The sequence below is a fragment of the Vicia villosa genome, linkage group LG4 (genome assembly GCF_029867415.1).
Source record: "Vicia villosa cultivar HV-30 ecotype Madison, WI linkage group LG4, Vvil1.0, whole genome shotgun sequence".
In the NCBI taxonomy this organism is placed as follows: Eukaryota; Viridiplantae; Streptophyta; class Magnoliopsida; order Fabales; family Fabaceae; genus Vicia; species Vicia villosa.
Window position 1 is genome coordinate 195,642,236 of NC_081183.1, and position 25,803 is coordinate 195,668,038.

At 34.2% G+C, this 25,803-nt stretch overlaps 3 protein-coding genes across 3 annotated transcripts; 2 read left to right on the top strand and 1 right to left on the bottom strand.

Annotated features, from left to right (window-relative positions):
• The first annotated feature begins 5 nt into the window (after window positions 1–5).
• On the top strand, window positions 6–1,760 carry LOC131596656 (probable methyltransferase At1g29790). The gene has a single exon (XM_058869381.1). It carries the CDS (start codon window positions 166–168, stop codon window positions 1,429–1,431), a length of 1,266 nt encoding a protein of 421 aa, XP_058725364.1. The 5' UTR covers window positions 6–165; the 3' UTR covers window positions 1,432–1,760.
• Window positions 1,761–4,278: 2,518 nt separating this feature from the next.
• LOC131598642 (uncharacterized) lies at window positions 4,279–4,890 on the top strand. Its single transcript, XM_058871223.1, has one exon. The coding sequence runs from the start codon at window positions 4,279–4,281 to the stop codon at window positions 4,888–4,890; it is 612 nt and encodes a 203-aa protein (XP_058727206.1).
• An 8,202-nt stretch (window positions 4,891–13,092) lies between these two features.
• Window positions 13,093–17,850, bottom strand: LOC131596657 (auxin response factor 5). Its single transcript, XM_058869382.1, has 13 exons — window positions 17,181–17,850; window positions 16,977–17,089; window positions 16,782–16,880; window positions 16,629–16,685; window positions 16,362–16,514; window positions 16,181–16,265; window positions 15,853–15,943; window positions 15,574–15,741; window positions 15,360–15,482; window positions 15,042–15,253; window positions 13,875–14,968; window positions 13,564–13,754; window positions 13,093–13,438 (listed from the first exon to the last, which is right to left on the bottom strand). Exons 1-13 carry the CDS (start codon window positions 17,278–17,280, stop codon window positions 13,321–13,323), a joined length of 2,604 nt encoding a protein of 867 aa, XP_058725365.1. The 5' UTR covers window positions 17,281–17,850; the 3' UTR covers window positions 13,093–13,320.
• Between the last annotated feature and the right edge of the window lie 7,953 nt (window positions 17,851–25,803).

The window sequence follows — 25,803 nt, forward strand, 5'->3', positions numbered from 1 at the left end:
TATGTTAATTTCTCAGTAAACAAAACATTTACACACAAAAACAAAACATTAAAAACTGCTACTCCTACAAACACAAACCGACACAAATGTTCCATTGAGATTTGGTTTCTTTGAAACCACTCACTCATCCAAATCTACTTCACTGATTCACCAAAAATCATCAAAATGGGTTCAGTTTCTCTGAAAATTGGTGATGGAACAGCAAGATTCAAAAGAGCTTCGCTTTGTTCTTCAGCTGTTAACATTCTCATGATTTTCTGTGTCATCACAACCAATCTCTTTGCTCTCTATGCTTTCACTTCATCTTCTTCCTCAAAAAACCACACCAACAACAACAGCAACAACGTTATTCACAACAAAAACATCTCTCTTGTCTCAGAACAAGTCTCACTCATTCTCAGAGAGATTGATCTGTCTCAGAAGAAATTAGCCCAGATGGAAAAACAGCTTCTTGGTTATGAAAGATTTGATCTTTCAAGACCCAACATTGCAAATGAGCTCAAAATCTTCCTCCAACGCCATCAACTTCCTCTAGGTAAAGATTCAAGAACTGGGATCACTGAAATGGTTGCATCTGTTGGTCATTCTTGTGAGAAAAACTCAGACTTGTTGTCTCAGTTCATGAGATACAAACTCTCTGCAACTTGTCCTGATGATTGGAGTTTAGCTCAGAAGCTGATCTTAAAAGGGTGTGAGCCATTGCCAAGAAGAAGGTGTTTTTCTAAAACTGTTTCAAAATTAGGGTTTTTTCCTTTACCTGTTTCTCTATGGAAGCCTTTTGGTAATGGTAATAACACTTTCAATTGGAGTGGTTTGAAAGGTAAGAAATTGAGTAGAGATTGTGTTAATTGTTTTGATTTGGCTAGTGGTGGAAATGAGAATCAAAGGTTTTTGAAGGGTAAGAGTAAAAATGATTTTTTGATTGATGATGTTTTAGGTTTAGGAAATGGTGGAATTAGGGTAGGGTTTGATATTGGTGGTGGTTCTGGTTCTTTTGCTGCTAGAATGTTTGATAGAAATGTTACTGTGATTACTAATACTCTTAATGTTGATGCACCGTTTAGCGAATTCATTGCAGCAAGAGGACTTTTTCCGATTTACTTGAGCTTAGATCATAGGTTTCCGTTTTACGACAATGTGTTTGATTTGATTCATGCTTCGAGTGCATTGGATGTTGTTGGAGGGAAGTCGGAGAAGTTGGAGTTTTTGATGTTTGATATTGATCGAGTTTTGAGGGCCGGTGGTTTGTTTTGGCTTGATAATTTCTTCTGTGATAGCGAAGAGAAGAAACAAACTCTTACAAGGTTGATTGAAAGGTTTGGTTATAAGAAATTGAAATGGGTTGTGGGAGAGAAGGTTGATAGTTTTGGATCGGGTAAACCCGTAGTCGTGTTGTCTGCGGTTCTTCAGAAACCGGTTAGATCGGGTTAAAGCTTTAGTAGCTTATAGCTTATACATCAAATGTAGCAAACAAGTGAGAATATTGATTCTGTCATGTCTCTTTCGCGCGAAATTCATGCGAATGGAATTGTTTTAAACATCATTGTTGTCATCATCAAATCTCATAAGATGTGGATTGTGTACAAGAAGTGTTTGCTTACCAAATGTGGAGCAACATTTTGAGGTGATATATACCATTTTTAGTTATGTTATGTATTTCAGTTCTAGATTTGTTATGTAATTGGTGTTGGAAAATGGAAAGAAAATGATGAATTAGTTCATTTTTGAAGCATATGAAGTCAACTTTAGACTCTTTCAAATTTTCAATTTTACTTTCTTTGACTTTGACCTACTAAAAGTGAGATTAATAAGTATATACCTTAATTTATTGTTGGATCGGATTGTTTTCGTCTACTACTGTCATAAGCTTATGAGAACAAATTATGCAATAGACTGTTTTCAGCTTATTTTCAGAAGCTCTTAAGAATAAGTTATTTTCTGCTTATCTGCTATTTGCGGAGAGAAAATGCTATTTTATATGAGGATACTAATGGTTTGGCCTTGAATTCAATCCAACGAGTGAGATTGAGTTGGAGTGTAGTAGTGCAGTGGATCCAAGAGCATTAACTCATATTTGTTGGCTTGTTACCCCAATAATTCTTCATCACACCTACTGATTTGTCTTGGTTCATTAGGATAGAAAATTTGGTTGCTTAATCACTAAGATAATTGATTACAACAAATTCAACTACACTTGCATGGTGTACACTTTTCTATTGCACTTTATTCTTTATATTTAACAATTAATTAATTTTGTTAAATTTTATATTGAAATAAACTTACTTTATAGTTTTTGATATTGCCTCTATAATCTACTCAAAGAATAGAATCTATAATCTACTCAAAGAATAGAATCTCGAACATTACAAGTTTCAGCACTTGCAATTTTGTTGTTTCAACATTTTCTAAAACACTGATATTTTTTAAATCATCTTTTTTTATAAGCAATTTTACATATAACAGAATTTGAAATTGAAATTTTAAGAAGAGCACACTCGATTCTAAATCGGATCTTCACCACTAGCAATAATGAATTTTTCATTTTATAATTTTGGAAATTTTGTATAATGTATTTCTTGACTTGAATGACAATGTGGGGCAGAGTGAATGTTACATCAATTCTTATTTTATAATTATTTTTGTTTGAATTGGTTTTGACATCTAAAAGGGATATCAATGCAATTTGTTATTTGTTTACCTATTATTTCGATATTATATGTTATACATTGCATGAATCATATTATTTATAGTGTTTTATAATAATAGAAATATAAATTGTAAGTTGGATATCTAAAAACACATCTAAATAACATTGCATGAAATTGGATTGAATTAATTTTTTTTAATCAAACCGAACCACGGATATATTTATCTTTGAATAAAATGTATTTTTTTCTCAAAACCGATCTAAATTGTAGATGGGCTCTTTGATGTTTGATTGTATTAGTCACGCGAGCCTTATAGAATGAATTTCAAATTTTCAACATGTTAGCCTCGATCAAGTTGTTTCTCATTTTTTTCATTAGAGACATCTTGTTCACTTTCTAAGTTACAACCCCCTTACATCAGCATGACTCTCTTCTCTTGGAAACTTAACAATTATAATTTCCTCCCTATCAACATTTCCATCATCAACAACCTCTCCATCTAGCATATATGTCATTAACTCACTAAATTGTCCAAGGAAAATTCAGCTTCAAAAGAATCATCATTTATTGATACAAAATAAGTATCCAAGTCAAATAGTTTTCATTCTTTCTTTCCATGTGAGTTTCATAGAAACACATACTTCTTACTTATGTAAGCAAATTTGTCACAATTTCTTCCTTGATTATATGCATAAAAAGTGATTTAAAGACTTTAATATTCAACACATCGTAAGGACATTTTTTGGTGTTCTATTTAACAGATATCGAGATGTTAAAATATATTCACCCTAAAAAAAATGGGAATGTTACTTGAAACTAAATAGGATAGTTTGGGTGGTGCAAAACTCGCACTCGACCCGACATCCCTACATGCAAATAGGGTAGTTTGTTGTTTCTGTTACTTAACATACAAGTAACTACTATCTATATATAGGGTTTCCCTTTTTACTTTGTACAAGTGAAGTTACACATTAATGAATAATACTACTACTTTTCCATAAGCTCCTTTATGATATCAGTTGTGTAAAAATGTAAAAACTTATTCTATTTGTTCTCCTTCTCTTTGAACTTCCTCACATCCTTCAACAATGGTGGATCACGATCAAGATGATCCCACCACACCCAAACAAAACAATCAACACACCTAACAATCAAACCTCAATCTGACCCTTGATCAATCCAGCCCCAAGTACATTCACCCAGCAGAAAATCCAGGTGCCATACTCGTTTCTGTTAAGTATTTAGTCAAATAAGAGTCCTAGTTTTTAGGATAGTTTGGTAATTAATTTAGTCAAGTTTGTTTCCTTATTTCTAGCTAGAAGTAGGCTGTAGTTTGTTACAGCACATTCGTTTTTCATTCTCTATTTATTTTACAGCATTTCACAAGGAATAAACAGTCATTTCCAGAACTTCTATTTGCTTCTATTCTGTTCCTGTTACATCTAACATTCTGGTATCAAGAGCAGTGACCTAAGAGATGGGTTCAGAAGCAAATTTTGCAGCAGTCTCCATTCCGAAGTTCGACGGCGACTACGATCATTGGAGCATGGTCATGGAGAATCTCCTTTGATCCAAGGAGTATTGGGTTGCTGTTGAATCAGGCTACACAGAGCCGAAGAGTAGAGATGGAATGACGGCAGAGCAAATAAAGAACCTGGAGGAGATGAAGCTGAAGGATTTGAAGGCTAAGAATTACTTGTTTCAGTCGCTTGACAAGTCAATTCTAAAGACGATCACGCAAAAGGAGACATCTAAAAAGCTCTGGGACTCCATGAAGTTGAAGTGTCGAGGCAATGCTCGAGTGAAGAGAGCTCAGCTCAATCGTCTACGGCGGGACTTTGAGGTCTTAGCAATGAAGCAAGGTGAATCGATCACTGATTATTTTGGTCGAGTAATGACGGTTGCAAACGACATGAGGAATTATGGAGAAGATGTGGATGATGTCAAGATCGTTGAGAAGATTTTGAGAACCCTCACTGAGAAATGGAACTATATTGTTTGTTCCATTGAGGAAGCCAAGGACATAGATGAACTATCTGTGGATGCCTTGCAAAGTTCTCTGCTTGTTCATGAGCAAAAATTCAAAGTAAGTGGAGAAGAGGAACATGCTTTGAAGGTAACTCATGAAGAAAGCTATGGTGGAAGAGGGCGAGGAAGAGCTACTTTTCGAGGAGGTCGGGGACAAGGCAGAGGCAGGGACAGCCAACCGAGGAGTAAGGAAACAATTGAGTGTTACAAATGACATAAGCTTGGACACTTCCAGTACGAGTGCCAAGCAAATTATGCTGGTTTGGAGGAATCAGAAGAGATGGTGCTAATGGCGTATGTCGACACGCTTGGAGACGATCGAGATGTTATGTGGTATATTGATTCTGGGTGCAGCAATCACATGTGTGGTGATTCTTCACTTTTTTGTGAGTTAGAAGAAGGGTTCAACAAGGTGGTTAGATTGGGGAATTATGCAAGCATGAACGTTTCCGGAAAAGGAAGTGTTCGATTGACAATAAAAGGAGTAAACCATCTTGTACGGGATGTCTATTATGTTCCCGGTTTGAAGAATAATCTTCTCAGTGTTGGGCAGCTACAAGAAAGGGGTTTTGCTGTACTAATGTAGTCAAATGAGTGTCGGATTTATCACCGCACAAAGGGTTTGGTATTCCAAACCAACATGACAGCAAATTGAATGTTTGTGTTGTTTTCGAGCACTAAATCAATCAAAAGTGAAAACAAAGAAGAGTGTTTCCAAGCAATAACCGACGACACCGAAGACGTGGCTCACCTCTGGCACCGAAGATTTGGTCATCTCAGCTACAAAGGGTTGAAGACTTTGCAATCAAAAAGCATGGTGAGAGGCTTGCCAAGTTTCGCGGAGGCTGAAATTGTGTGCACAAGTTGCTTGAAAGGGAAACAACATCGAGACGTAATCCCAAGGAGAAGTACATGGAGAGCGTCGGAAAAATTGGAGCTGGTTCATGCTGATATTTGCAGCCCGATTTCTCCGTTTTCAGAGGGAAACAAAAGGTATTTCATTTGCTTCATTGATGACTACAGTAGGAAGGCGTGGGTGTATTTTCTCGCTTGTAAGTCAGATGCATTCACTACCTTTAAGATGTTTAAAGCTCTTGTTGAAAAAGAAACGGGCATGTCCATTAAATGTTTAAGAACAGATCGTGGAGGTGAATTCACATCAGATGAGTTCAAGGAATATTGTAAAATGAATGGAATCAAGAGGCAATTAACTGCTGCATATACACCGCAACAGAATGGAGTCGCTGAGCGGAAAAATAGAACCGTGATGAATATGGTGAGGAGCTTATTGGTTGAGAAAAATGTTCCAAGAAAATTCTGGGCAGAGGCGGTAAACTGGGCACTATATGTTCTCAATAGATGTCCAACATCATCGGTGAAGGAAACGACGCCAGAGGAAGCTTGGTGTGGGGTGATACCTTCAGTTACGCACTTCAGAGTCTTTGGTTGTATAGCATATGCTCACGTACCGGATGCTCGGCGGACAAAGCTTGAAGATAAGAGTCGTTGTTGTGTCTTTTTTGGTGTAAGTGCAGAATCAAAGGCATATCGACTATATGATCCTACCTCTAAGAGGATTATTATCAGCCGCGATGTCGTCTTTGAAGAAGATGGGCAGTGGAATTGGGAGAAGAAATCTGAAGAAGATAACACGTTTGATTTGGAATGGGAAGATGGCGACAGTGAAGAGGTGGAGGATTCTGACGATGGTAGTGAAGAAGAAAACATAGCTTCTTCGGTGAGGGACGAATCTAGTGATGGCAATGAAGAAAATGAAGTGACTCCTCCGATAACACCCCGAGTTAGAAGAGCACCAGCATATTTGAGTGATTTTGTCTCTGGTGAGGGTCTTTCAGATGAAGGGGAAGAGGTACAAACTCACTTAGCCTTGTTTGCTAGTGCCATTCATTCTGATCCAATTTCATTTGACGAAGCAGTAAAGGAGGAGAAATGGAGAACAGCCATGGATCCCGAAATGAGATCAATTGAGAAGAATGGAACGTGGGATCTTATTGAGCTGCCTATAGGAGCTAAAAGAATAGGAGTCAAATGGGTGTACAAAACAAAATTGAATGAGCTCGGAGAAGTGGATAAACACAAGGCTCGCTTGGTCGCAAAAGGGTATGCTCTGGAATATGGAGTTGATTACGAAGAAGTATATGCTCCCGTAGCTCGCATGGACACGGTTCGAATGATTTTAGCACTTGCAGCACAAAGAAGATGGTGTGTGTTTCAGCTGGACGTGAAATCAGCTTTCCTTCACGGGGAGTTAACGGAGAACGTGTACGTGGAGCAGCCAAGAGGTTATGAAATAAAGAATGAGGAACATAAGGTGTATAAGCTCAACAAAGCTTTGTACGGACTCAAGCAGGCACCACGAGCATGGTTCAGCCGGTTTGAATCATATTTTCAAAAGGAAGGTTTTGGGAAGGAGGACAACGAGCAAACTTTGTTTACGAAAGTCAACAAACAAGGTAAACATTTAATCATTAGCTTGTATGTTGATGATTTAATTTATACCGGAGATGATGAGAATATGATGATTGAATTCAAAGAGTCCATGATGAAGGAATTTGATATGACGGACTTGGGTAAGATGAAGTATTTTCTTGGTATTGAGGTAGTTCAGTTTGATGGTGGTATATTCATCAGTCAGTCGAAGTACGTGATGGAAGTGTTGAGACGTTTTGGAATGGAGCATAGCAATTCCGTTGAAAATCCAATGGTTCCAGGATTCAAAATCTCCAAAGATGAAAATGGTATTGAGATGGATGGTTCGTTCTTCAAGCAGCTGATTGGGAGCATGATGTACTTGACCGCTACGAGACCAGATATAATGTATGCAGTAAGCTTATTAAGCAGGTATATGTCAAGGCCTACAGAACTTCATCATTCGGCAGCCAAGAGAATTCTACGCTACTTGCAAGGTACAACAACGTTTGGCCTTCTTTACAGAAGGGGAGGAAGTCATGAGTTGATTGGTTTTACTGACAGCGATTATGCCGGGTCAGTAGAAGATAGAAGAAGCACCTCGTGCTATGTTTTTATGCTTAGTGGAGCAGCAGTGACTTGGTCTTCTCGAAAACAACCGATCGTAACACTAAGCACAACCGAAGCTGAATTCATTGCAGCTGCAGGAAGTAGTTGTCAAGCAATATGGATGCAAAGGGTGCTAAAGAAGATCGGCTACATGGACAGCGAGAGCACTATCATCTTTTGTGACAATAGCTCAACAATTAAGTTGGCGAGGAATTCTGTGATGCACGGCAGGAGCAAGCATATTGATGTGCGCTACCATTTCTTACGAGAGCTAGTGAATGATGGAGTTGTACAGCTTCAGTTCTGTGGTACAAGGCAGCAAATAGCCGATATTTTCACCAAACCGCTCAAATTAGAGCTATTTCAGGAGCTAAGAAGGAGGCTTGGAATGTGTGAACTACCACATGTTAACTAGCTGCAAATGCAGTCTAGTTCAAGAGAGGGAATGTTAAGTATTTAGTCAAATAAGAGTCCTAGTTTTTAGGATAGTTTGTTAATTGATTTAGTCAAGTTTGTTTCCTTATTTCTAGCTAGAAGTGGGCTGTAGTTTATTACAGCATATTCGTTTTTCATTCTCTATTTATTTTACAGCATTTCACAAGGAATAAACAGTCATTTCCAGAACTTTTATTTGCTTCTATTATGTTCCTGTTACATCTAACAGTTTCTCCACCACTTTATGAACATAACTATGAATCTTAGAGCAGATCTATGAAGCGTGCCCTCTTGAGCAAGAACAAAATCAAATTTATCAATGGAAATATCACAGTTCCAAGCAAAGATGATAATTTTTTTGATACATGGGAACGATGTAATAATATTATTCTTGCATGGATTTATGCCTCTCTTGCCCTTGATATCGCTCATAGCACAATCTATATTGAGAATGCTACTTAGCTGTGGACAAATCTTGATAATTGTTTTTCCAAAGGTGATCATTTTTGTATCTCTGACCTCTTACACCAAGTTCACTCTATTCATCCAGGTGATAAAATCGTGAATGCGTATTACAATGAATTAAAGACCCTTTGGGAGGACCTTGAATCTATGCCCTCTTTTCCTGCGTGCACTTGTGGTGCAAGTCCCCAAATCAAGAAACAAAGAGAAATGGAGTATGCCATCTGTTTTTTGAAAGGCTTGAATGAAAATTTCAACAATGTCGAGAGCAACATTCTCCTGATTGACCATCTTCCTAAGGTTGCCAAAATATTCTCATTCATTATTCAACAAGAAAGACAAATGAGCACTTATGTATCTCCTGAACCTACTAGAGTTTTGTACATCAATACCAATACTGCATCCAACAATGGCAAATCCCAAGAGAAATAAATCAAGGGTCGTGGCAAAGCACTCTTTAAAGGCAAGGGCCTCTCCAATTTCAAAACTTGCTCATTCTGTGGAAAAATTGGCCATAGCTTGGATACTTGCTTCTTAAAACATGGCTTCCCTCTGAATTCAAATTCAAAGACAAACTTAACTCCACCAACAATGTAGAAAGTTGTAGATGATTCAGATCAATCTCCACAACCTAATGATGATCAAGACACCAAACTTAACATCACACCTAACATGTACTAGAAGCTCATAACCTTGATCAACAAACATGATGATTCCACCTCATCTGCTCCTCACATCATCAATACATCCTCACCGAGTTTGAATTATTCTATCATTCACAATACCACCATTTTTTTAGGTAAGCAATGGATCATTGACACAGGTGCCACTAATCACATTTTCTCTTCCTTACAACCCTTTTACTCTCACCATAATATCAAACCTATAACAGTCAAATTGCCTAATGGATCACATATTTTTTTTCCAATAAATCTGGCAGTGTTAAACTGAATGAGAACTTCACTTTACAATGTTTTGTTTGTGACCAATTTCAGCTATAATCTTATTTATACCTACCAATTATCATCTTCTGACTGATGCAAATTACTTTTTGATAATTCATCTTGTATTATTCAGGCAATACCTTTATTGAGGAAGATTAGACTTGCTAAAGTTTATTATAATTTGTACTTACTTAATCAAGATTCTTCTGTCTTTGATGTTTACAACCATAATATACCTATGAAATTATGTAATTACAGTGTGTCCACTAAGTTTAGCCTATGGCATCACAGACTTGGACACCCATCTTATAATGTTATTAATAAACCAAACAATGATTTCCTATTGTATTCATCTTTTCTAATACCATTTGTGATTGTCGTCATTATGCTAAATACTGATACAATACTACCCCACACCAAAGCTACTGCGACACAATGTACCACTACTCTGGACCTAGGCATGTGTGGCATCTGGGTGACTGCATTTTGCAAGGGGGAAGCCCTAAGCAAAATTGCGAGGTGACAGGCCCCTTGCAAACGATTTGCAATGACCTATTTAGCCAGGGGTCCTTTCCCCTCGCAAAATTCTGTTTGGATAGGGGTTTTATTTGGCTTAGTGAGGGTTAGACCCTTGGCTAAAATTGTTTTTTCTTGTAGTATTTTGCCCCCACTAATCAATATTTCTAGAACCATCTCTGCTCGAAGTGCGGTCTTACATCATACACAAAGAATCAATAAATTGCACTATACAACATGAATCATCTATTAATTGGGTCACATATATCATGCTACAATTCAATTTAGGCACACATTGTTTAATTTCAGTCCTCTATCAAAGAGTTTTCATTCTCTCCTTTATTGCACCAACTTTCTATCCGTCAAACATTTCTATAGGACATCCTTGTACATTCTGGAGCGATTTTAAATGTCTTGTCATATGATTTAAAACTATTGGAGTTTGGTATAACTCATCCTTAGTCTGTACAAAATCAATTTGTAAGATGAATAATGTCACTCTATATATCTCGATGCTCTATCTCCAATCAATGTAAGACTTTAGGATATTCCTAACAGAAACTCATGTATCTAACAATTTAAACTTTTTTTACATGTCATTCTTTCAGTGAAATTTGCCTTCTAAATGTCCAACATATACACAAGAAATTGGCATTATTATGTGCTCAATCTGACAAGTCCTCCATTGTCTACCTCAGTTACCACCTCAATTGTTCTTCCAATAATTGTTTGAGAAGCATTTTCTTATACACCCATGCCTCTACCATGTCCAGAATTTGCATTGCATCCCAGTTGTTGCCCTTTCATTCGAGCAACCGCCCGTCAATACATAATATGACACTTATCAATACACTTATCCAAACATATTTTGTTTCATATTATAATATGTAAATTGCAATGCTTTATGACTATTGACCATTTTCTCAACTCTATGTTTCTTTAAGATTCATTTATTTTAAACTCGTCTCATTTAATTAAATAAATAAAAATTCATTATTCAAATTCAAAATATGTATCTCGATATGAGAAAAGAAAAGGAAATTTTTTAGTATATCTTTTATATAGTCAAATTTGTATAAATACACTACTAGAACCATGTTTTGGATAAATTAAAATGCCACGTTTTTTTGATGAACTGAAGAATGATGAAAGGAAAATTGGACAAAAGGACCACAGAACACAAGAGGCCCATAATAGCTTGTCCCTCAAATAAAGAGGTCCATATTGTCTCTAATTAATGCAAACTCACAAGTCACAAACCCAATACTGTTCAAGGAAAGCTAGTGGTGGATGATGGTGCCAAAAATAAATAAATAAATGAGTTTTTCAAAAATACATTTATTATTTCAAGATTTAAAATTAAAAATATGCAAAAGTTGACCTCCATATTGTTATAAGTAGGCCACAAAAATAAAATATTCTCCATTCATTTAAATTTTTTGTTTCTGGTTAAGGTTTCCAAATTACTATACAAAATAAAGTATAGATTTGTCATAGAAGATAGATAATTTAAACAATAGACTAAATATAGCAATGTTGAAAAAAGAATTTTAATGAATAAGCAATCCAAATAAGTGTGATAAATAGTAAAGAATAAAATAAAAAATAAAAATTAATATTTTGCTTAAATTGTAAAACAATATAAATAAATATGAAATCAATACTAAACTATTTAAAATGTACTTTAAAAGCATAAATATCCGCATTGTTTTTAAATTTTAAGTAATTTGTGTCTTCCTAATAGGGATGGAAATAGGTTAGGTCGGGCTATAAGGGCTTATAACCTTGTTTATTTAAGGTCGGGTCAAGTCGGATCTATTTAATAAAAATGACAGATCTATATATGCATATATATTATTAAAAAAAATGCTAAATAGGTTGACATAGATGTTACAAACATTGTTAAATAGGTCGGCTTATTAATGGATATATAGGTCAACCTATAAGCTTCTTAAGTAATATAGATTAATTAAAAACCTTAATGAAAAACAAGCTTTTAAATAGACTTGCAGAGGGCAGGTCAGACCGAGAAAAAGAGCTTATAGTTGACCATATATCAGACTCAGACCTTGTAAATTTATCGTATGTCAGACTCAGGCTTTCTAAATCCTAGTCTAGCCTATTTTCACCCCTACTTGCTAGTTACTTGAGATTAATGACTCGTTTTAAAGTTTTAGTGAATAGAACAATATTTATAGGGTTAAATATGTTTCTGGTTCCTCTAAATATCTCAAACTTCATTTTTAGTCCCTTAAAAATTTCCCCTCAAAAAGTAGTCCTCCTAATATTTCTCGTCCACACTTTTGGTTCCTCATGTCAACGCCCCGTTAACAGAAGATGTTGATGTGTCATGTCACGTGGCTAAGGTTAACATCATACTTGAACCCATAAAATTTGCAACTAATCGGTAGCTAAAATCTTAGCTAATCTGTAACAAATTTATTGCAGGAATTCTGATTATCTAAAAAATGCAATTTGTTCATGTTGATGCAGTACAAATGATAAACTACAAAATTTATTGCCTTACCATTTGTACTGCATCAACATGAAAAGACTGCATTTTTTCAGAATTAGATTTCTGCAATAAATTTGCTACAGATTAGCTACGATTTAAGCTACCGATTCGCCACATGGTATGACACATCAGCATCTTGTCACGTCTATTTCTATTAACAGACATTGACATGATAGACCAAAAGTGTGGAAAGAAAACATTAAGAGGATCATTCTTTGAAAGAAAATTTTTTATGTACTAAAAACGAAGTTTGAAATATTTAAAAGAATCAGAAATATATTTATTTATCTCATCATATTGAGGTGCATGGATGCTATTTTCTTTCACATAAACATTAAATTTTGAAAGTTGGAATGAAATTCAACCTTGAAAATGAAGGAATCTTAAATATTGAGAAAGAATTTTGCCCCCATTATCATCATACTCAAATAACTTCACACCTTACTCTCCACACAATTATCATCTCATGATTGATAATTTGACAAAAGTTCATTAATGTACAAGATTAATAATAACAAAACATAATGCATAATATTTCCACTTAGTTGGAAGAATACATCACTACAAGTTAAGGTATGTAATGTAACCTTTTGATTCATTCAACATCTCATAATTTTTGTTCTGTCATAAACTAAAGGTTTGTTTGGTCCATACCTACCATTACTAATGCTCCAAAATTCTAAATAACTTGTCATTTTAGTTCATACATAATACAAACACATTTTGTTGTGTTTCAAACATTGATTCCTTGCAATGCTCCACTGTTTAAAAGCTTCATCCCTTCTTCACTCATCTGTTGAACTTCTGTAGGTGATAATATTCTTATACACCTAACACACCCCACAAATTCCCTGCAAACAACATTGTCCCAAAATAAGGCTACAAGCTATGAAGCACAGATACCTGAAACACGATACTGACACACATTTTTTCAAAAGTGTCAGTGCTACAAATGCTATAAGGATAAGAAACTTACTCCCAAGGATCGTCTCCAACAAGTAGAACATCACTCTCATAATCTACATATACTAGTTTCCATCCCGAACCTTTCGTGTCATTCAGCAGACCGTCTAGTCCAAACATGCATTCAATTGCGCAAATCAGCTCTCCATAGTTCTTGAATGTAGTTACATCAATCGATCTTCCAACCGAACCTGCTTTTTGAACCTGCCACACATAAAACAATAACAAAACTTCATAATGATATACATGATTGAAACATGTTGAAGAAAACAATGGTTATCAAATAAATTTTATAGATATAAACATGACATAGAAAAATGTTACCTTTGTGTAGGTTCGGATTGGTGCAGCTACTTGCTTCCATGAGTTGTTGTTCTGCAGAAAACTACTATCATCAAAATCAACATGACTTGTAGAGGTACCACCTGAGTTGTCTCGCAGTGAAAACGCTTGCGACTCGGCTAGGCTTGCCGATGTTATCTGAGATTGCCCATCTTGACTAGAACTTAAGTTTCCGACCATGCAGTCTTGAGGATGTTGAAAATCTTTATCTTTCATTGAGCAAAAATCGTCGAAAATTGTGTTTGAAGTAGTAGAAGGATCAACCATAGTGGTATTAACACTATTACTAACATCGACATTGACGCAAATTTCACTTTGGCTATTGCTTTCGTCTGAAAGATCCTTCATGTTAAAGTTCTTGACATAATGATCCCAAACTTCTTGGTTCATGGAAGGTATAGACGGATTCACTACTTGAGGTTGGCAAGAAGAATACATCATCCATTCGTCAACGTCTATCTGAGGAAGCATACCGTTTACAATGGAAGAATCGGGCTGCACCATATCAATCAGTTGAGGATGCAACATCGACGAATCTAACTGAGCCTGCTGCTGAATAGGCCACGGACTAGTTTGATTGAATAATAATGGATTTTGATTATGATATGTTGATTGGTTTGCAAGGCTTTGAGGATTAACAGGATTGGTCGCATTCGCTTTTTCAATGTTGTTGCAGGCTTCGAAAGAAGGGAAGTCAAAAATTTGATCAGGCAACGACTCGGATTCTATTTTCATCTTATCGGTTGTGGTCAAAGGGTGAAATTTGTCAGGTTGATCATTTCTCAACAAGGAATGCATGTTTAAGGTATTATTAGGCATGCTCTCGGTAGTTGAAAGATGAACTTTCGGATTCTCTATCGCATGCGAAGATTTCATATCTGGCACAGGAACTCTTGTAGGAGCATATTGTTGCATTACAGGTAAAAATGTTCCATTGTTGTTGATAACTTGTGGTTTATACATCATCTTCATCATGTTTTCTTGGTAGAGATTTGACATTGTGTTCGAGAGATCCATTGATCCATTTTCGGATGCTTTAATGAAAGGTCTTCTTATCAAAGATCCCCACTCATTTTCTGTATCAAAAAACAAATCATCAAGTAGAAGACATATTTGATAAAGTAGGAATCAGAGAATTAAGAAACTTACCCGAAAAACCGGGTTGTAACGGCCGTTTTAGACTCGAAGTCATAGATGGAAAGATAAAAAGGCTTTCAGGAGTCTCGATCTCCCATACATTAACTCTATTTTGCTTATCACCGCACCCTGGCTCGTCCCATTCGGCTTGAATATTTCGCCACTTAGAACCAGGCCACCTTAGTGGATCGACATCACTGATACCAACAATCGTTCCCATATATCTGCAAGAAAACGAAGAAATATACATCAACTTCGCACATATAACAGCAAAAACTTCAACCAAAAACATATTTTGCTGTGTCATAATCCGAGCATTGAGGATATTACCTGCGCTTACCCGATTCCTCGGTCTCAAACATCATACCAAATCTCATACCAACCGAGAGCTGAGTCCCGTAAACAGCTTTTCGGTATTTCGCCAGTGGAATAACAAAATCCGAAGGACAAGCCCTGAGAATAATACAATCAACAAGAAATTAGTACACAACAAATATCATCTAAAACCGAAGTTAGGCAAGAGTATGAACATGTTATGGTATACCTCGGATTGTAGAAAATTGAGAACGGACTTCGATTAGCAGCAGCATGAGCTGCAGCAGCAAGGACGCCAATGTGCATGCTATCAGCAGAAAGTACCGATGATGGCAATGTTGTTGTCTGTTGACGATTCGCGCGCCTTACACCAACTCGCAATTGTGATTTCTCATCCCTTGAAACAATTGAAGCATCATATTTAGTATACATATAACTAAAAATCTATAATGATTTTCAAGTCACTTTGCAGCAACTCGATAAAAATGAAGCCAACGACAAAACTTACCTTATAAATAAAACTGAATCACCCGCTCTAAGCCTTTTTGAGCCGACAAACAAACTCCATCCTGTCGTGAGAAGGTGTCTCTTCGGCTGACCTACATGAACAATATAGGAGAAAGAAAAGCGTTAGGATCTAAACCAGTCCGGTCCGGCTCTTTTAAGACTAAATGTTTCAAGGATAAGATAATGCAACAAAGTAAAAAAATTGAATGTGACAACACGTGTGAGTGTCAAGGAATCGTGTTTGGCTCTGACACATATTAGTCACCAGACACGCGTTTAATATGAAGTGTCGGTGGAAAATGCTACGTAGAGGTAGAAAACATCCTCACCTCGGTATATATGTCGAAACGTCCATGTATTATCATGCAAATCTCGAACAACAAGTTCTTGAGTTGGAGGTTGAATTGTGTAATCCTAAAACCAAAACACATTAATCCAATAAGGATTCTTGTAGAGTAAAAAAAAGGTTTTTTATATTGCAACCAAACAAGTCCTATTATGTAACCTTACCAATGGAGGAAATAGCTTCTCAGCAGCTCTGCGCGGAACCGAAAAACCACCATGTGTGCTAGTATCACTAGCAGTCAAAGTTTTGCAGAAAAACTCAGTTGGATGTTTACTTTGGTTCAATCCAAACTCAGATATTGGAAACACTTCTTTTTCCTAACACAAAAAGAACAATGAAAAACACAGTCAATCTTAAACACTCACATAAAAACATTTAGATGTATAATAATAACAGAAATTCTAGAACTACTAAGATTTCTTATATCTTACAGAATTCAATGGTTGAAGAGTCATTTGAGCATAGATTTCATCTGTTTCCTTATCAGCCTATCATCATAATCATAACATAAAGATTAAAGATTAAAACTTGAAGTTAAAATAAGTGATTAAGGAACAAAAAGTGGTAAACTAAAGACTACTCACATGAAGTGTGACATTTTGAACTTGACACAACAACTGAGAAGGAAGATTAGGATAGTTTGGAATCTGTGAAGTTGCAGTTCTTCTAGTAGAAGCTGCAACCTAAAGAAAAACAAACAAACAAACAAATCTTAAAGGGTTCTTAAATATACACAAAATCAAGATAAAAATAAGCACTTTCAAAAGAGACTACTTCACCTGTTCACTATGTCCTTGAGGAAAGTAATAAACAAGACCTCCAACATGAGGTAAAGTCACAAGAGGACCAGCACAAGCATGCCATAACTCAGAATTCAAACTCTTCCTCACCCCTAAAAAACATTAAACCATAAAAAAAAGTGATTATAATTTAAGCTAGTAAAGAGAACTAAACACTAAACAAACATGAACACACAAACATACCACAATGTTCCTGCATTTCCTTAAGCAATTTCATTTCAGCAACAAGTCCACCTCCAACTCCACCACCAACAGTTTTAACCTTTTCTTCTAAGGAAACCATTTTCTAAAAACTTCTCCAAACCTCAAAAAAGGAACAAACTTGAAGCAATATTCTTCACCAAAAAACCAATCACCAACACCACCCCATTTTGTATTATTGACTTAAGGGTAAAAAACAAGGGTCCATTTTGAAGATGAATATAATTATTCTTAACATGAGAATCTCATTTTGTTCTTGTCTGTAAAACAACATAAGAATCCAAGAAACATGAACAAAGGAACAAAAACTGCTAAAAAAAGGTCAAAGTCCTAAGAAGATGTTGTTTATTTGAAAAAACAAAAACATAAAAAGTTTCATCAAAAAACAAAGCACGCGTATCAAAGAATCATGAGTGGTTTTTTATTATTCAAAGAAAAAAGAAAAAAACCTTTGAGTGAAACCACTCATCATCACATCACACTCTCATACAGTGATTCTTTCATTCTTTTGTTTTTTCTATACAATTCTCAAAGCACTTTCTCTCTCTCTCTTTGCTTCAAACAGCAAGAAGCAGTGTGCATGCTATTACCAACAAGTTCTAACCATTTGCAGCTTTATTATTTTATGAATAAAAATGAAATATTTTATATGAGAAAAAAAGTATTATTAAAATATGAAAAGTAGAAGTAATGTCTATAAAGAAAGTCAGAAACAGTACAATGCATACACGCTATCAAGTACTTGCAACATTATTATTATTATTTTATTGTTCTGTAAAATAAACAACAAGTACACTTTTTTCGAAGGTAAAATTAATACTCATAATTGAAGATGAATATAGTAGTAGTACTCTATCACCGAATTTTGAAAGTTTAATTATTATGATTGGTGTTATTTAAAAGATAAAAAGTTTATAAAAAGTTACTAGTACAAACTTGACAATATTTAATACTCCCTAAGCCTTGTAGTTCCAACACTTTCATTGTATTTAGTGGATTTTAATAGGCACAGATATTTATTAATATCAAACTTATTTTTAAGTATTTATGTCAAAATAAATAAATAATTATGTAGAATTTGTTTCTTTTAATTTGATATGACAAAATGCATGAAAATAGTATTATTTTACATTTTTTTAACAATAAAATTGGGTTAAATATGTTTTTGTCCTTATAAATATCTCAAATTTTATTTTTAACTCCTATTGGAAAATGACATATTTTAATCTCTATAAAAATTTTATGCATATAGATTTAGTCCATGCTATTTTTTAAAATTTTGAAAACTGTTTGATTACTCTTAAAATTTTAAATTTTTGAATAATTTTTTTTATACGTTTTTAAAAAATATTATCAAATATTTATTTATCAAATTATAGAATTTTTTATAAAGATAAGAATTAAATATGAATTTTTTAAATTTCAAAAGATAATGATAAAAGTAATACAAATTTCAGAATTAAAAATTAAATTTTGAATTTCTTTTTTTCGAGAAACTTTTTATAACGTTTTAAATATGTCTGTAAAATAATCATTCAAAAATGCACATCGGTTTAACAGTAGGGACTAAAACTAAATGCCTAATAATTTTATGGGGACCAAAATCTGTCATTTTTTTAATAGGGACTAAAAATAAAATTTGAGATATTTCTAGGAAACAAAAACATACTTAACCCTAAAATTCATGATTTTAAATTATGTGATTGAATTTTGATTTTGATTTGGACTCTATGGGAATAACATGCTTATGTTCAACAAGACATATTATTTTAAGACATATAAAGATCATCTAAAGATGAATCATGACGTATGTAGATCTATGAATTTGGAGTCTATTGAAATTATTGATTCATGAAATATGGAATTCTTTGAGAACCTCATGAGAAAGATTCTCCACGGACTATTGAAACACAATCCAAACTTAGGATAAGCAAAAGTCTAAAAGACTAAGGATCTAGGACCAAACAAAATTGATTCTCGACTTATTCCTTTTATCTTATATAAGGAAATAGTGAGAATTTTGTTTGTAAGACTCCTATTAATCTTTAAGTGGAAGATGGTCCTAAGATTTATAAGGATGTAATAGCTTCAAGGGATTCATCCTTTTGACATGATTTGATCCAAGACGAAATGGATTCAATAATGTCAATCCATACTTGGGAACTTGTTGATCTACCTAAAGGATTAAGACCCATTGAATGCAATTTGGTATTTAGAAGGAAGTATCATAGTGATGGTACACAAAAAACCTACAAGGATAAATTAATAAACAAGGGTTTTAGACAACAAGAATGTGTTGATTCTTTCAACGCATATGCACCGCTAGCATGGACGACAATAATTAGAAGTATTGTTTGTAATTGTTTCTTTGCATAACCTTATATTTCATCATATAGATTAAAATATGTACACGTTGATATGAGGAGATTTACATGGAACAACCAGAAGGTTATTTGCTTTGTGGTAGTGAATAAAAGGTGTGCAAGTTTGTCAAATCCCATATGGATTAAAATATGTACCAAAATAATCACATAAAAAATTTGACTTTGTCATTGCAAGTTCACCAATTAAAAAGAGAAACTCAACTTAGGGGGAGACTATTCATTCTTATCAAACAAGAATTCAAAGAGTTTGTCGTCATCAAAAAAGGGGAGGTGGGAAGAATACGTCTTATATCTAGTTCAGTTTTGATGAAGACAAATATAATCAAAGAAGAAAAGGATCAAAAGTGTCATGCACAACGATGATGAAGTTGATCAAGAGGTTTGAACATAGAAATTCAAGTAAAGATTTGAGAGAACTGAACATAACTAAGGTACTCATTTCAATTCATATTATACTACTTTAAACTGCTCAGAATTTCATCTTTCACTTCATCTAAAACCTTCTCGCATCATCATACATGATCATCTAAAATATTTCTTCATCTAATTCTTGTGACAAGTGTTTGTACACAGAGATGAGAATATTGTGATATTCCTTTGTCTCCATGTTGATTATATGATCGATCATTAGCAACAAGGTGAATGGAACTTTAGAAACAAAGAGGTTTCTAACTTCCACATTCAATATGAAAGATCTTGGACTAGTTGGTATAATTTTAGAGATTAAAGTAAAGTGAAATAGAAGGGGTTATGAACTTAGTCAAACACAGTATATTCAGAAATCTTTGATAAGTTCAAACACTTTCGCTTTAAGGAAGTGACCACTCTAGTTGATCCTTGTGTCTAAATTTAAAGAATGATGGAAGAGTTGTAACTAAATTGAAATATGCAAGTAAATTTAGTTCTCTAAAGTAATTGATGCAATATACTAGACCCAACATAGCATTCACAGTTATTAAATGAGTAGATTTACTAGCAATCCAAATGGCGAGCATTGGAAGACCATCACAAGGATTTTCGATTATCTTTTAAAAACTGAAATCTTGACCACCATCATGGTAGGTTTTGTACCATATTAGAAGGATATACCAATATGAGTTGGATATCAAGTGTTAGAGATCATAAATTCACAACTGGATGAATATTTACACTAGTTTGGGGTGAGATTTATTGGAAGAGCAAGAAACAAACATGTATCGCTTCCACTGGTCAAATAAGTTGAATGGTTGAGGTGCCTTCTATTGGAAGTTCCATTGGCTGAAGACAATATTTCAACAGTGTTGATACATTGCGGTAGTCAAGCCACTTTAGCTAGAGCATACAAAAAAGTGTATAACAGAAAGTCTAGGAAAGTTAGGATTTAGACATTCTTTCACGATAAAATCGATTGAGGATGAACTTCATTTTTCAAATTCTTAAGAATTTCTATATCGAGGACGTGTATCACAAGAAAAGGATACAAATTGAACTTCACCTATATAAATTTTAAGATGGTGTCGTCTCAATGTGAGAGTTGGGGTTTCTCTCATGAAAAAATCATTAAAAACAGGAAAAAAACACATGGCCATAAATAGTGTTAGGCGAAAGATGTAGGTGAAGAACTGTTAAAGAGTGTGTATAAGGTAATGTCAGTTTAATCATAAGGAATAACGGTTCAAAGCATTTCCACCTAACATTCCGATTACACTTTGTGTTATCTTTACTAAAGTTAAGTTCAAATCGAAAGATACTTAATTGTATTAACATTATTTGTTTCCTTTATCTTGAATCGATCTTGTTATTATTAGAACAATTGTGGAATTATTGTAATTAATAATGATTAATCACCATGGGCGTGTTCTAAAATGACAAGAAAATATGCAAGTGAAGATTTTTTTTAAAATCAGAATTAGGCAACGCTTTTGAATTGTTGTTGTAAACGAAACAGTACACCATTTAGTAAAAGTGCTGTTGTAGACGAAGCAATGCAATATTTGGTAAAAGTGTTGCTTAAAGTCTGTGTTTCATCAAGGGTTGCAACCTTGTGAAACAACACCACTTTTGCCTATAAATTGAGCATTCCAAATTCAGAAAAACATCACAAAAACGTACATCTTCTTCACCGCAAATTCCAAGCACTCTTCGCTATATTCGGGTTTTCCTCGGTCTTACGCAAATTCGATAAAAGGCTGAATTAGCCTGAGTATTCCTGCGTAGAAACTCTAAGACAACTTGAGAGTGCTTGAAATATTGTAAGGAAAGTGATTTGTTCAACATTTTTGCCTCGATGAATTTTATTTCCTTTGATTTAAATTGATTTTCTAATAGTAAATTCAACACTTCAATCTTTGTGTTATGTGTTAAATGCTTTCTTCAGTTGGATGATGTAGTGATAACTTTAGATTTTATTTCAAGAAGACGGTAATGTAGATGATGGTAATGTAGATGAAGTAGAAAAGAAAAGAAGAACTATTAAGGGAAATATTATGTTTTTGTTTTGGGTGTGGTGGTGGTGATTTTAGTGGTGCTGGTGGGGAGGAGGCGAAAGTAATAGCGAACGATAAAAGTGTTGAATAAAATTGATGACAAACAAGGAGATGAAGGAGATTGAAGTTTGAAGAAGAAAATAAATTTAATTTTTATTTTAAATTTAATAAAGGAGATGTTAACTTATGCTTTAAGGACAACTTAATAAGTAAATATAGAAATTTCGTCTATATTATTAGGACACAACACAAGTTAGCATGACCTTTTAATAATAACTAGCAAGATACATGTGTGCTCGCACAGGTAAACTTATTTTATATCATATAGATTTTATTTAAATATACATGTAAATTCGAAATGAGTTGTTTAATTATAAAATGCATAATAATAATAATATAAATTCAATTTTGACATTTGAAAATAAAAATTTTGTGTATCAAATAAAGATAACTATTAATTAAAATAAAATATGTATTTTGTTGATAGTGGTCCGTGAAAAAATAAAATTTTGACATTTGAAAATAAAAATTTTGTGTCTCAAATAAAGATAATTGTTAAATAAAATAAAATAAGTATTTTACTCATTTGTAAATAAAATCTTAATTTGTAAATAAGAATTTTATGTCTCAAATAAAGACATTTGTCAATTAAAATAAAATGGTTATTTTTGCTTATAGTAACCTGTGTGAAAAATTGAAATTTTATATTTAAAAATACGAACTTTGTGTCTCAAATAAAGATAATTGTTAATTAAAATAAAATATGTATTTTTGTGATAGTGGATCGTGAAAAAAATAAAAGTTTTGACATTTAAAAATTAGAACTCTTTGTCTCAAATAAAGTCAATAAAATCGGTATTTTGTTCATAGTGGCGCGTGAGAAAAATAGAAATTTTGACATCTGAAAATAATTTTTTTAATAATCATAAAATAATTATGTTTTTGGTTCAGTAAATTTTTATGTGTTGCTCTTCATTCAATTTAAAAGATTCAATTTATTTAAGTTTAATTGCAACTTTGGTCCCCAAATTTTTAAAACCACGATTTTGGTCCCCCTTTTGAATTTTCTGTTGAAAAAGGGACAAAAATAATGACTAATTTTGTAGAAAAAAGTAAAATATGATGACGAAAATTGCACAAAAAACTTAAAAAGGAGACTAAAATAATGATTTTAATAATAAATGGATCAAAAAAAAAAAAAAAAAGACAAAATAAGAGATTAAAATTGCAATTAAGCCATTTATTTATTTATGCTCAGAAAAATAGAAATTAAAAAAAAAAGTGAAAAATTGTAGGAAAAATAAATTTTGGGTGAAAGAGTGAGAAGTGGGGGGAAATGAAAGTTGAAAAAGCATCCAATAAGAACTTGACACTTCGTAATATAATTTTAAGCTTATGCAGCCTGTCGGTTCAGGTTAGCTGTCTGCAACAGTCAGGGGTCGATTGATTGACGGTAATTGCGGTTTGGTGATCTCTGATTTTGTGCTAATTTGGAGGATAACTTCGTCGAATGGTTGTTGGCGTAATTTATTCTTTTCTGGCAACATCACCTTATAGAGTATTTGAAGGTCCATTTTATTTTTCTGATTCTTAAGGGTCTTTGTTTCTGTATTTTTGCTGTTGGTTAAGGTGTGACGAAGAGTTTATATTTGTTTATGCTCTGGTGCTATGCAGCAGCTGCTGTATTTGGTTTGGGATTATTCTAAATATGTACTCTGCACTTCTTGTGCTATTTTATTTAATGCATTTGTCTTTTTAAAAAAACATATTAAATTGAAGTAGGTTGAATTAATTGAGAGATTATATTTTTACTATTTTAACCTTTTGCAAGTGTTAAAAAAAATTAAAATGAAGGATATTATTGATAGTTTTCAAGCAAGTTTTTTGAATGGATAGATATTTGAAGTTGATAGTTGATTTATGCTTAGAAAAATAAAAATAAAAAGAGAAAATTAAAATAAAAGTGAAAAAGTGTAGGAAAGAAAAATGGTGAGGAAAAGAGTGAGAAGTAGGGAAAAAATTAAAGTTAAAAAAGTATCCAATAAGACCATGACACTTAGTTACATTTGATTGAAATAAGCTCAAATAATTGAGAGATTGTATTTTTAGTATTTTAACCTTTTGTAAGTGTAAAAGTTTTAAAATGAAGAGTATTATTGATAGTTTGCAAGCATGTTCTTTTAACGGATAGATAGTTAATGTTTTAGGCCATTGTCACAACCAAATTGTCTTATCATAAAGTACTTATTGAATGGGAATTCTTATTCCACCTCATATTTTTCTAGTGCACCACTCGAAATTCCATTTGTACCCCTAAAAACTGAAAGTATATTTTTGATACGCACCATATTTGACATTAACGTTGGAACTGACCGAAAATATAACTATGGTATAAAATTGCAAGTATATTTCCTGTTCGTGGAACACCTAAAAGGCGCTCTGTCTCTTCCCCTCCCATTACAGTTTAAAAAAACAAAAATAAAACACACTCACTCTCTCAAAACTATCTCAATTTCACTTTCTCCGAATCAACTGCCTTTGCAACCGAAGTCATCAAGCATCAGTGTACCAAACATCCAACAACAATCAAACAACAAAAAAACTACAACAATCAACCAAGTAAGTTGATTTTGAAATTTTTTTAGTTTATGTAAAATTCACTTAAATGGGTGTTTTAGGTCATAAATTAGGTATTTGTGGATTGTTTTGAACATTATACATCAATTTTAAGGTGTTAGACATGTAGTTTAAATTATCAATGACTGTTTAATTAAGTTCTTCTGTGAGGTTGGGGTGCCATTAACGCACCTGTGAAATCACAGCAGAAACCAGAAATATAACTCCGGTTTTATCAAGAACAAAACCACAAGCATATTTACGATTTTTTCCCTTGTGTGTTTTAAGTTTGTTTTCAACATTGGACCTTGAGTTAACAATTTTTCTTTGCTTCTACATGAGCAATGACTGACAGAGAATCTCGATTGAGACACGACAGGGTAACACATCACGCTTCTGTGCAGAGGGAAAGGAGTCAGACAACACATCCTCCTCCTACATCTAGACAGACCGTTCTGGATGCATTAGCTTCATCTTTCGGTGTTCCTCCTGTTACACCCATTACTTTGGCCTCCCACAGCAGACAAAATTCTCCAGTTCATCCTACTCCACCCTGTTCTCCCGCAGACGCACCTCTTTATACAACATTTTAGGCGGCAGAGGCCTCAGGTTCTCAGGTGACACCAGAGATACCAGAGGCCCAGTCTTAGCCTCAGTCAGAGCCTCTATCCCAACCCCAGGCGACATTAGTGACGACTCGTGCAGAGGCTGCTCCTGCACAGTGAGCACCTGCACAACATGCTTTTGGAGGAGGACCGTCTGATTTATCTCTTCTTCCTTTTTACCCTGACCATGTGGCTAGACGTATCTGGGACGAAGAGGTATGATTTTTGAATTTTGATGTCTATTACATTTTAAATGTCTGAGCGGGTCATGCGTCAATTCGGGTTCACCCAGACTATTCCTCGGGATTCCGACGGTGAGATAGAGGGATATGGATGGGCTTTTTGATGATTTTGAGAATCATCATGTTCCTGAGGAGGCCAAGAGTACTGTAACTACATGCGACTGGAGATATGAGTACGATTACACGTTATGATTCTTCCGGGTGTCCCACCCATACATGATATAGGAGGTTCCAGGGAACCCACCAAGGCCAGTTCCTTAGGAGATCCTAGAGGAGGAGTAGGTTAGGGCAGA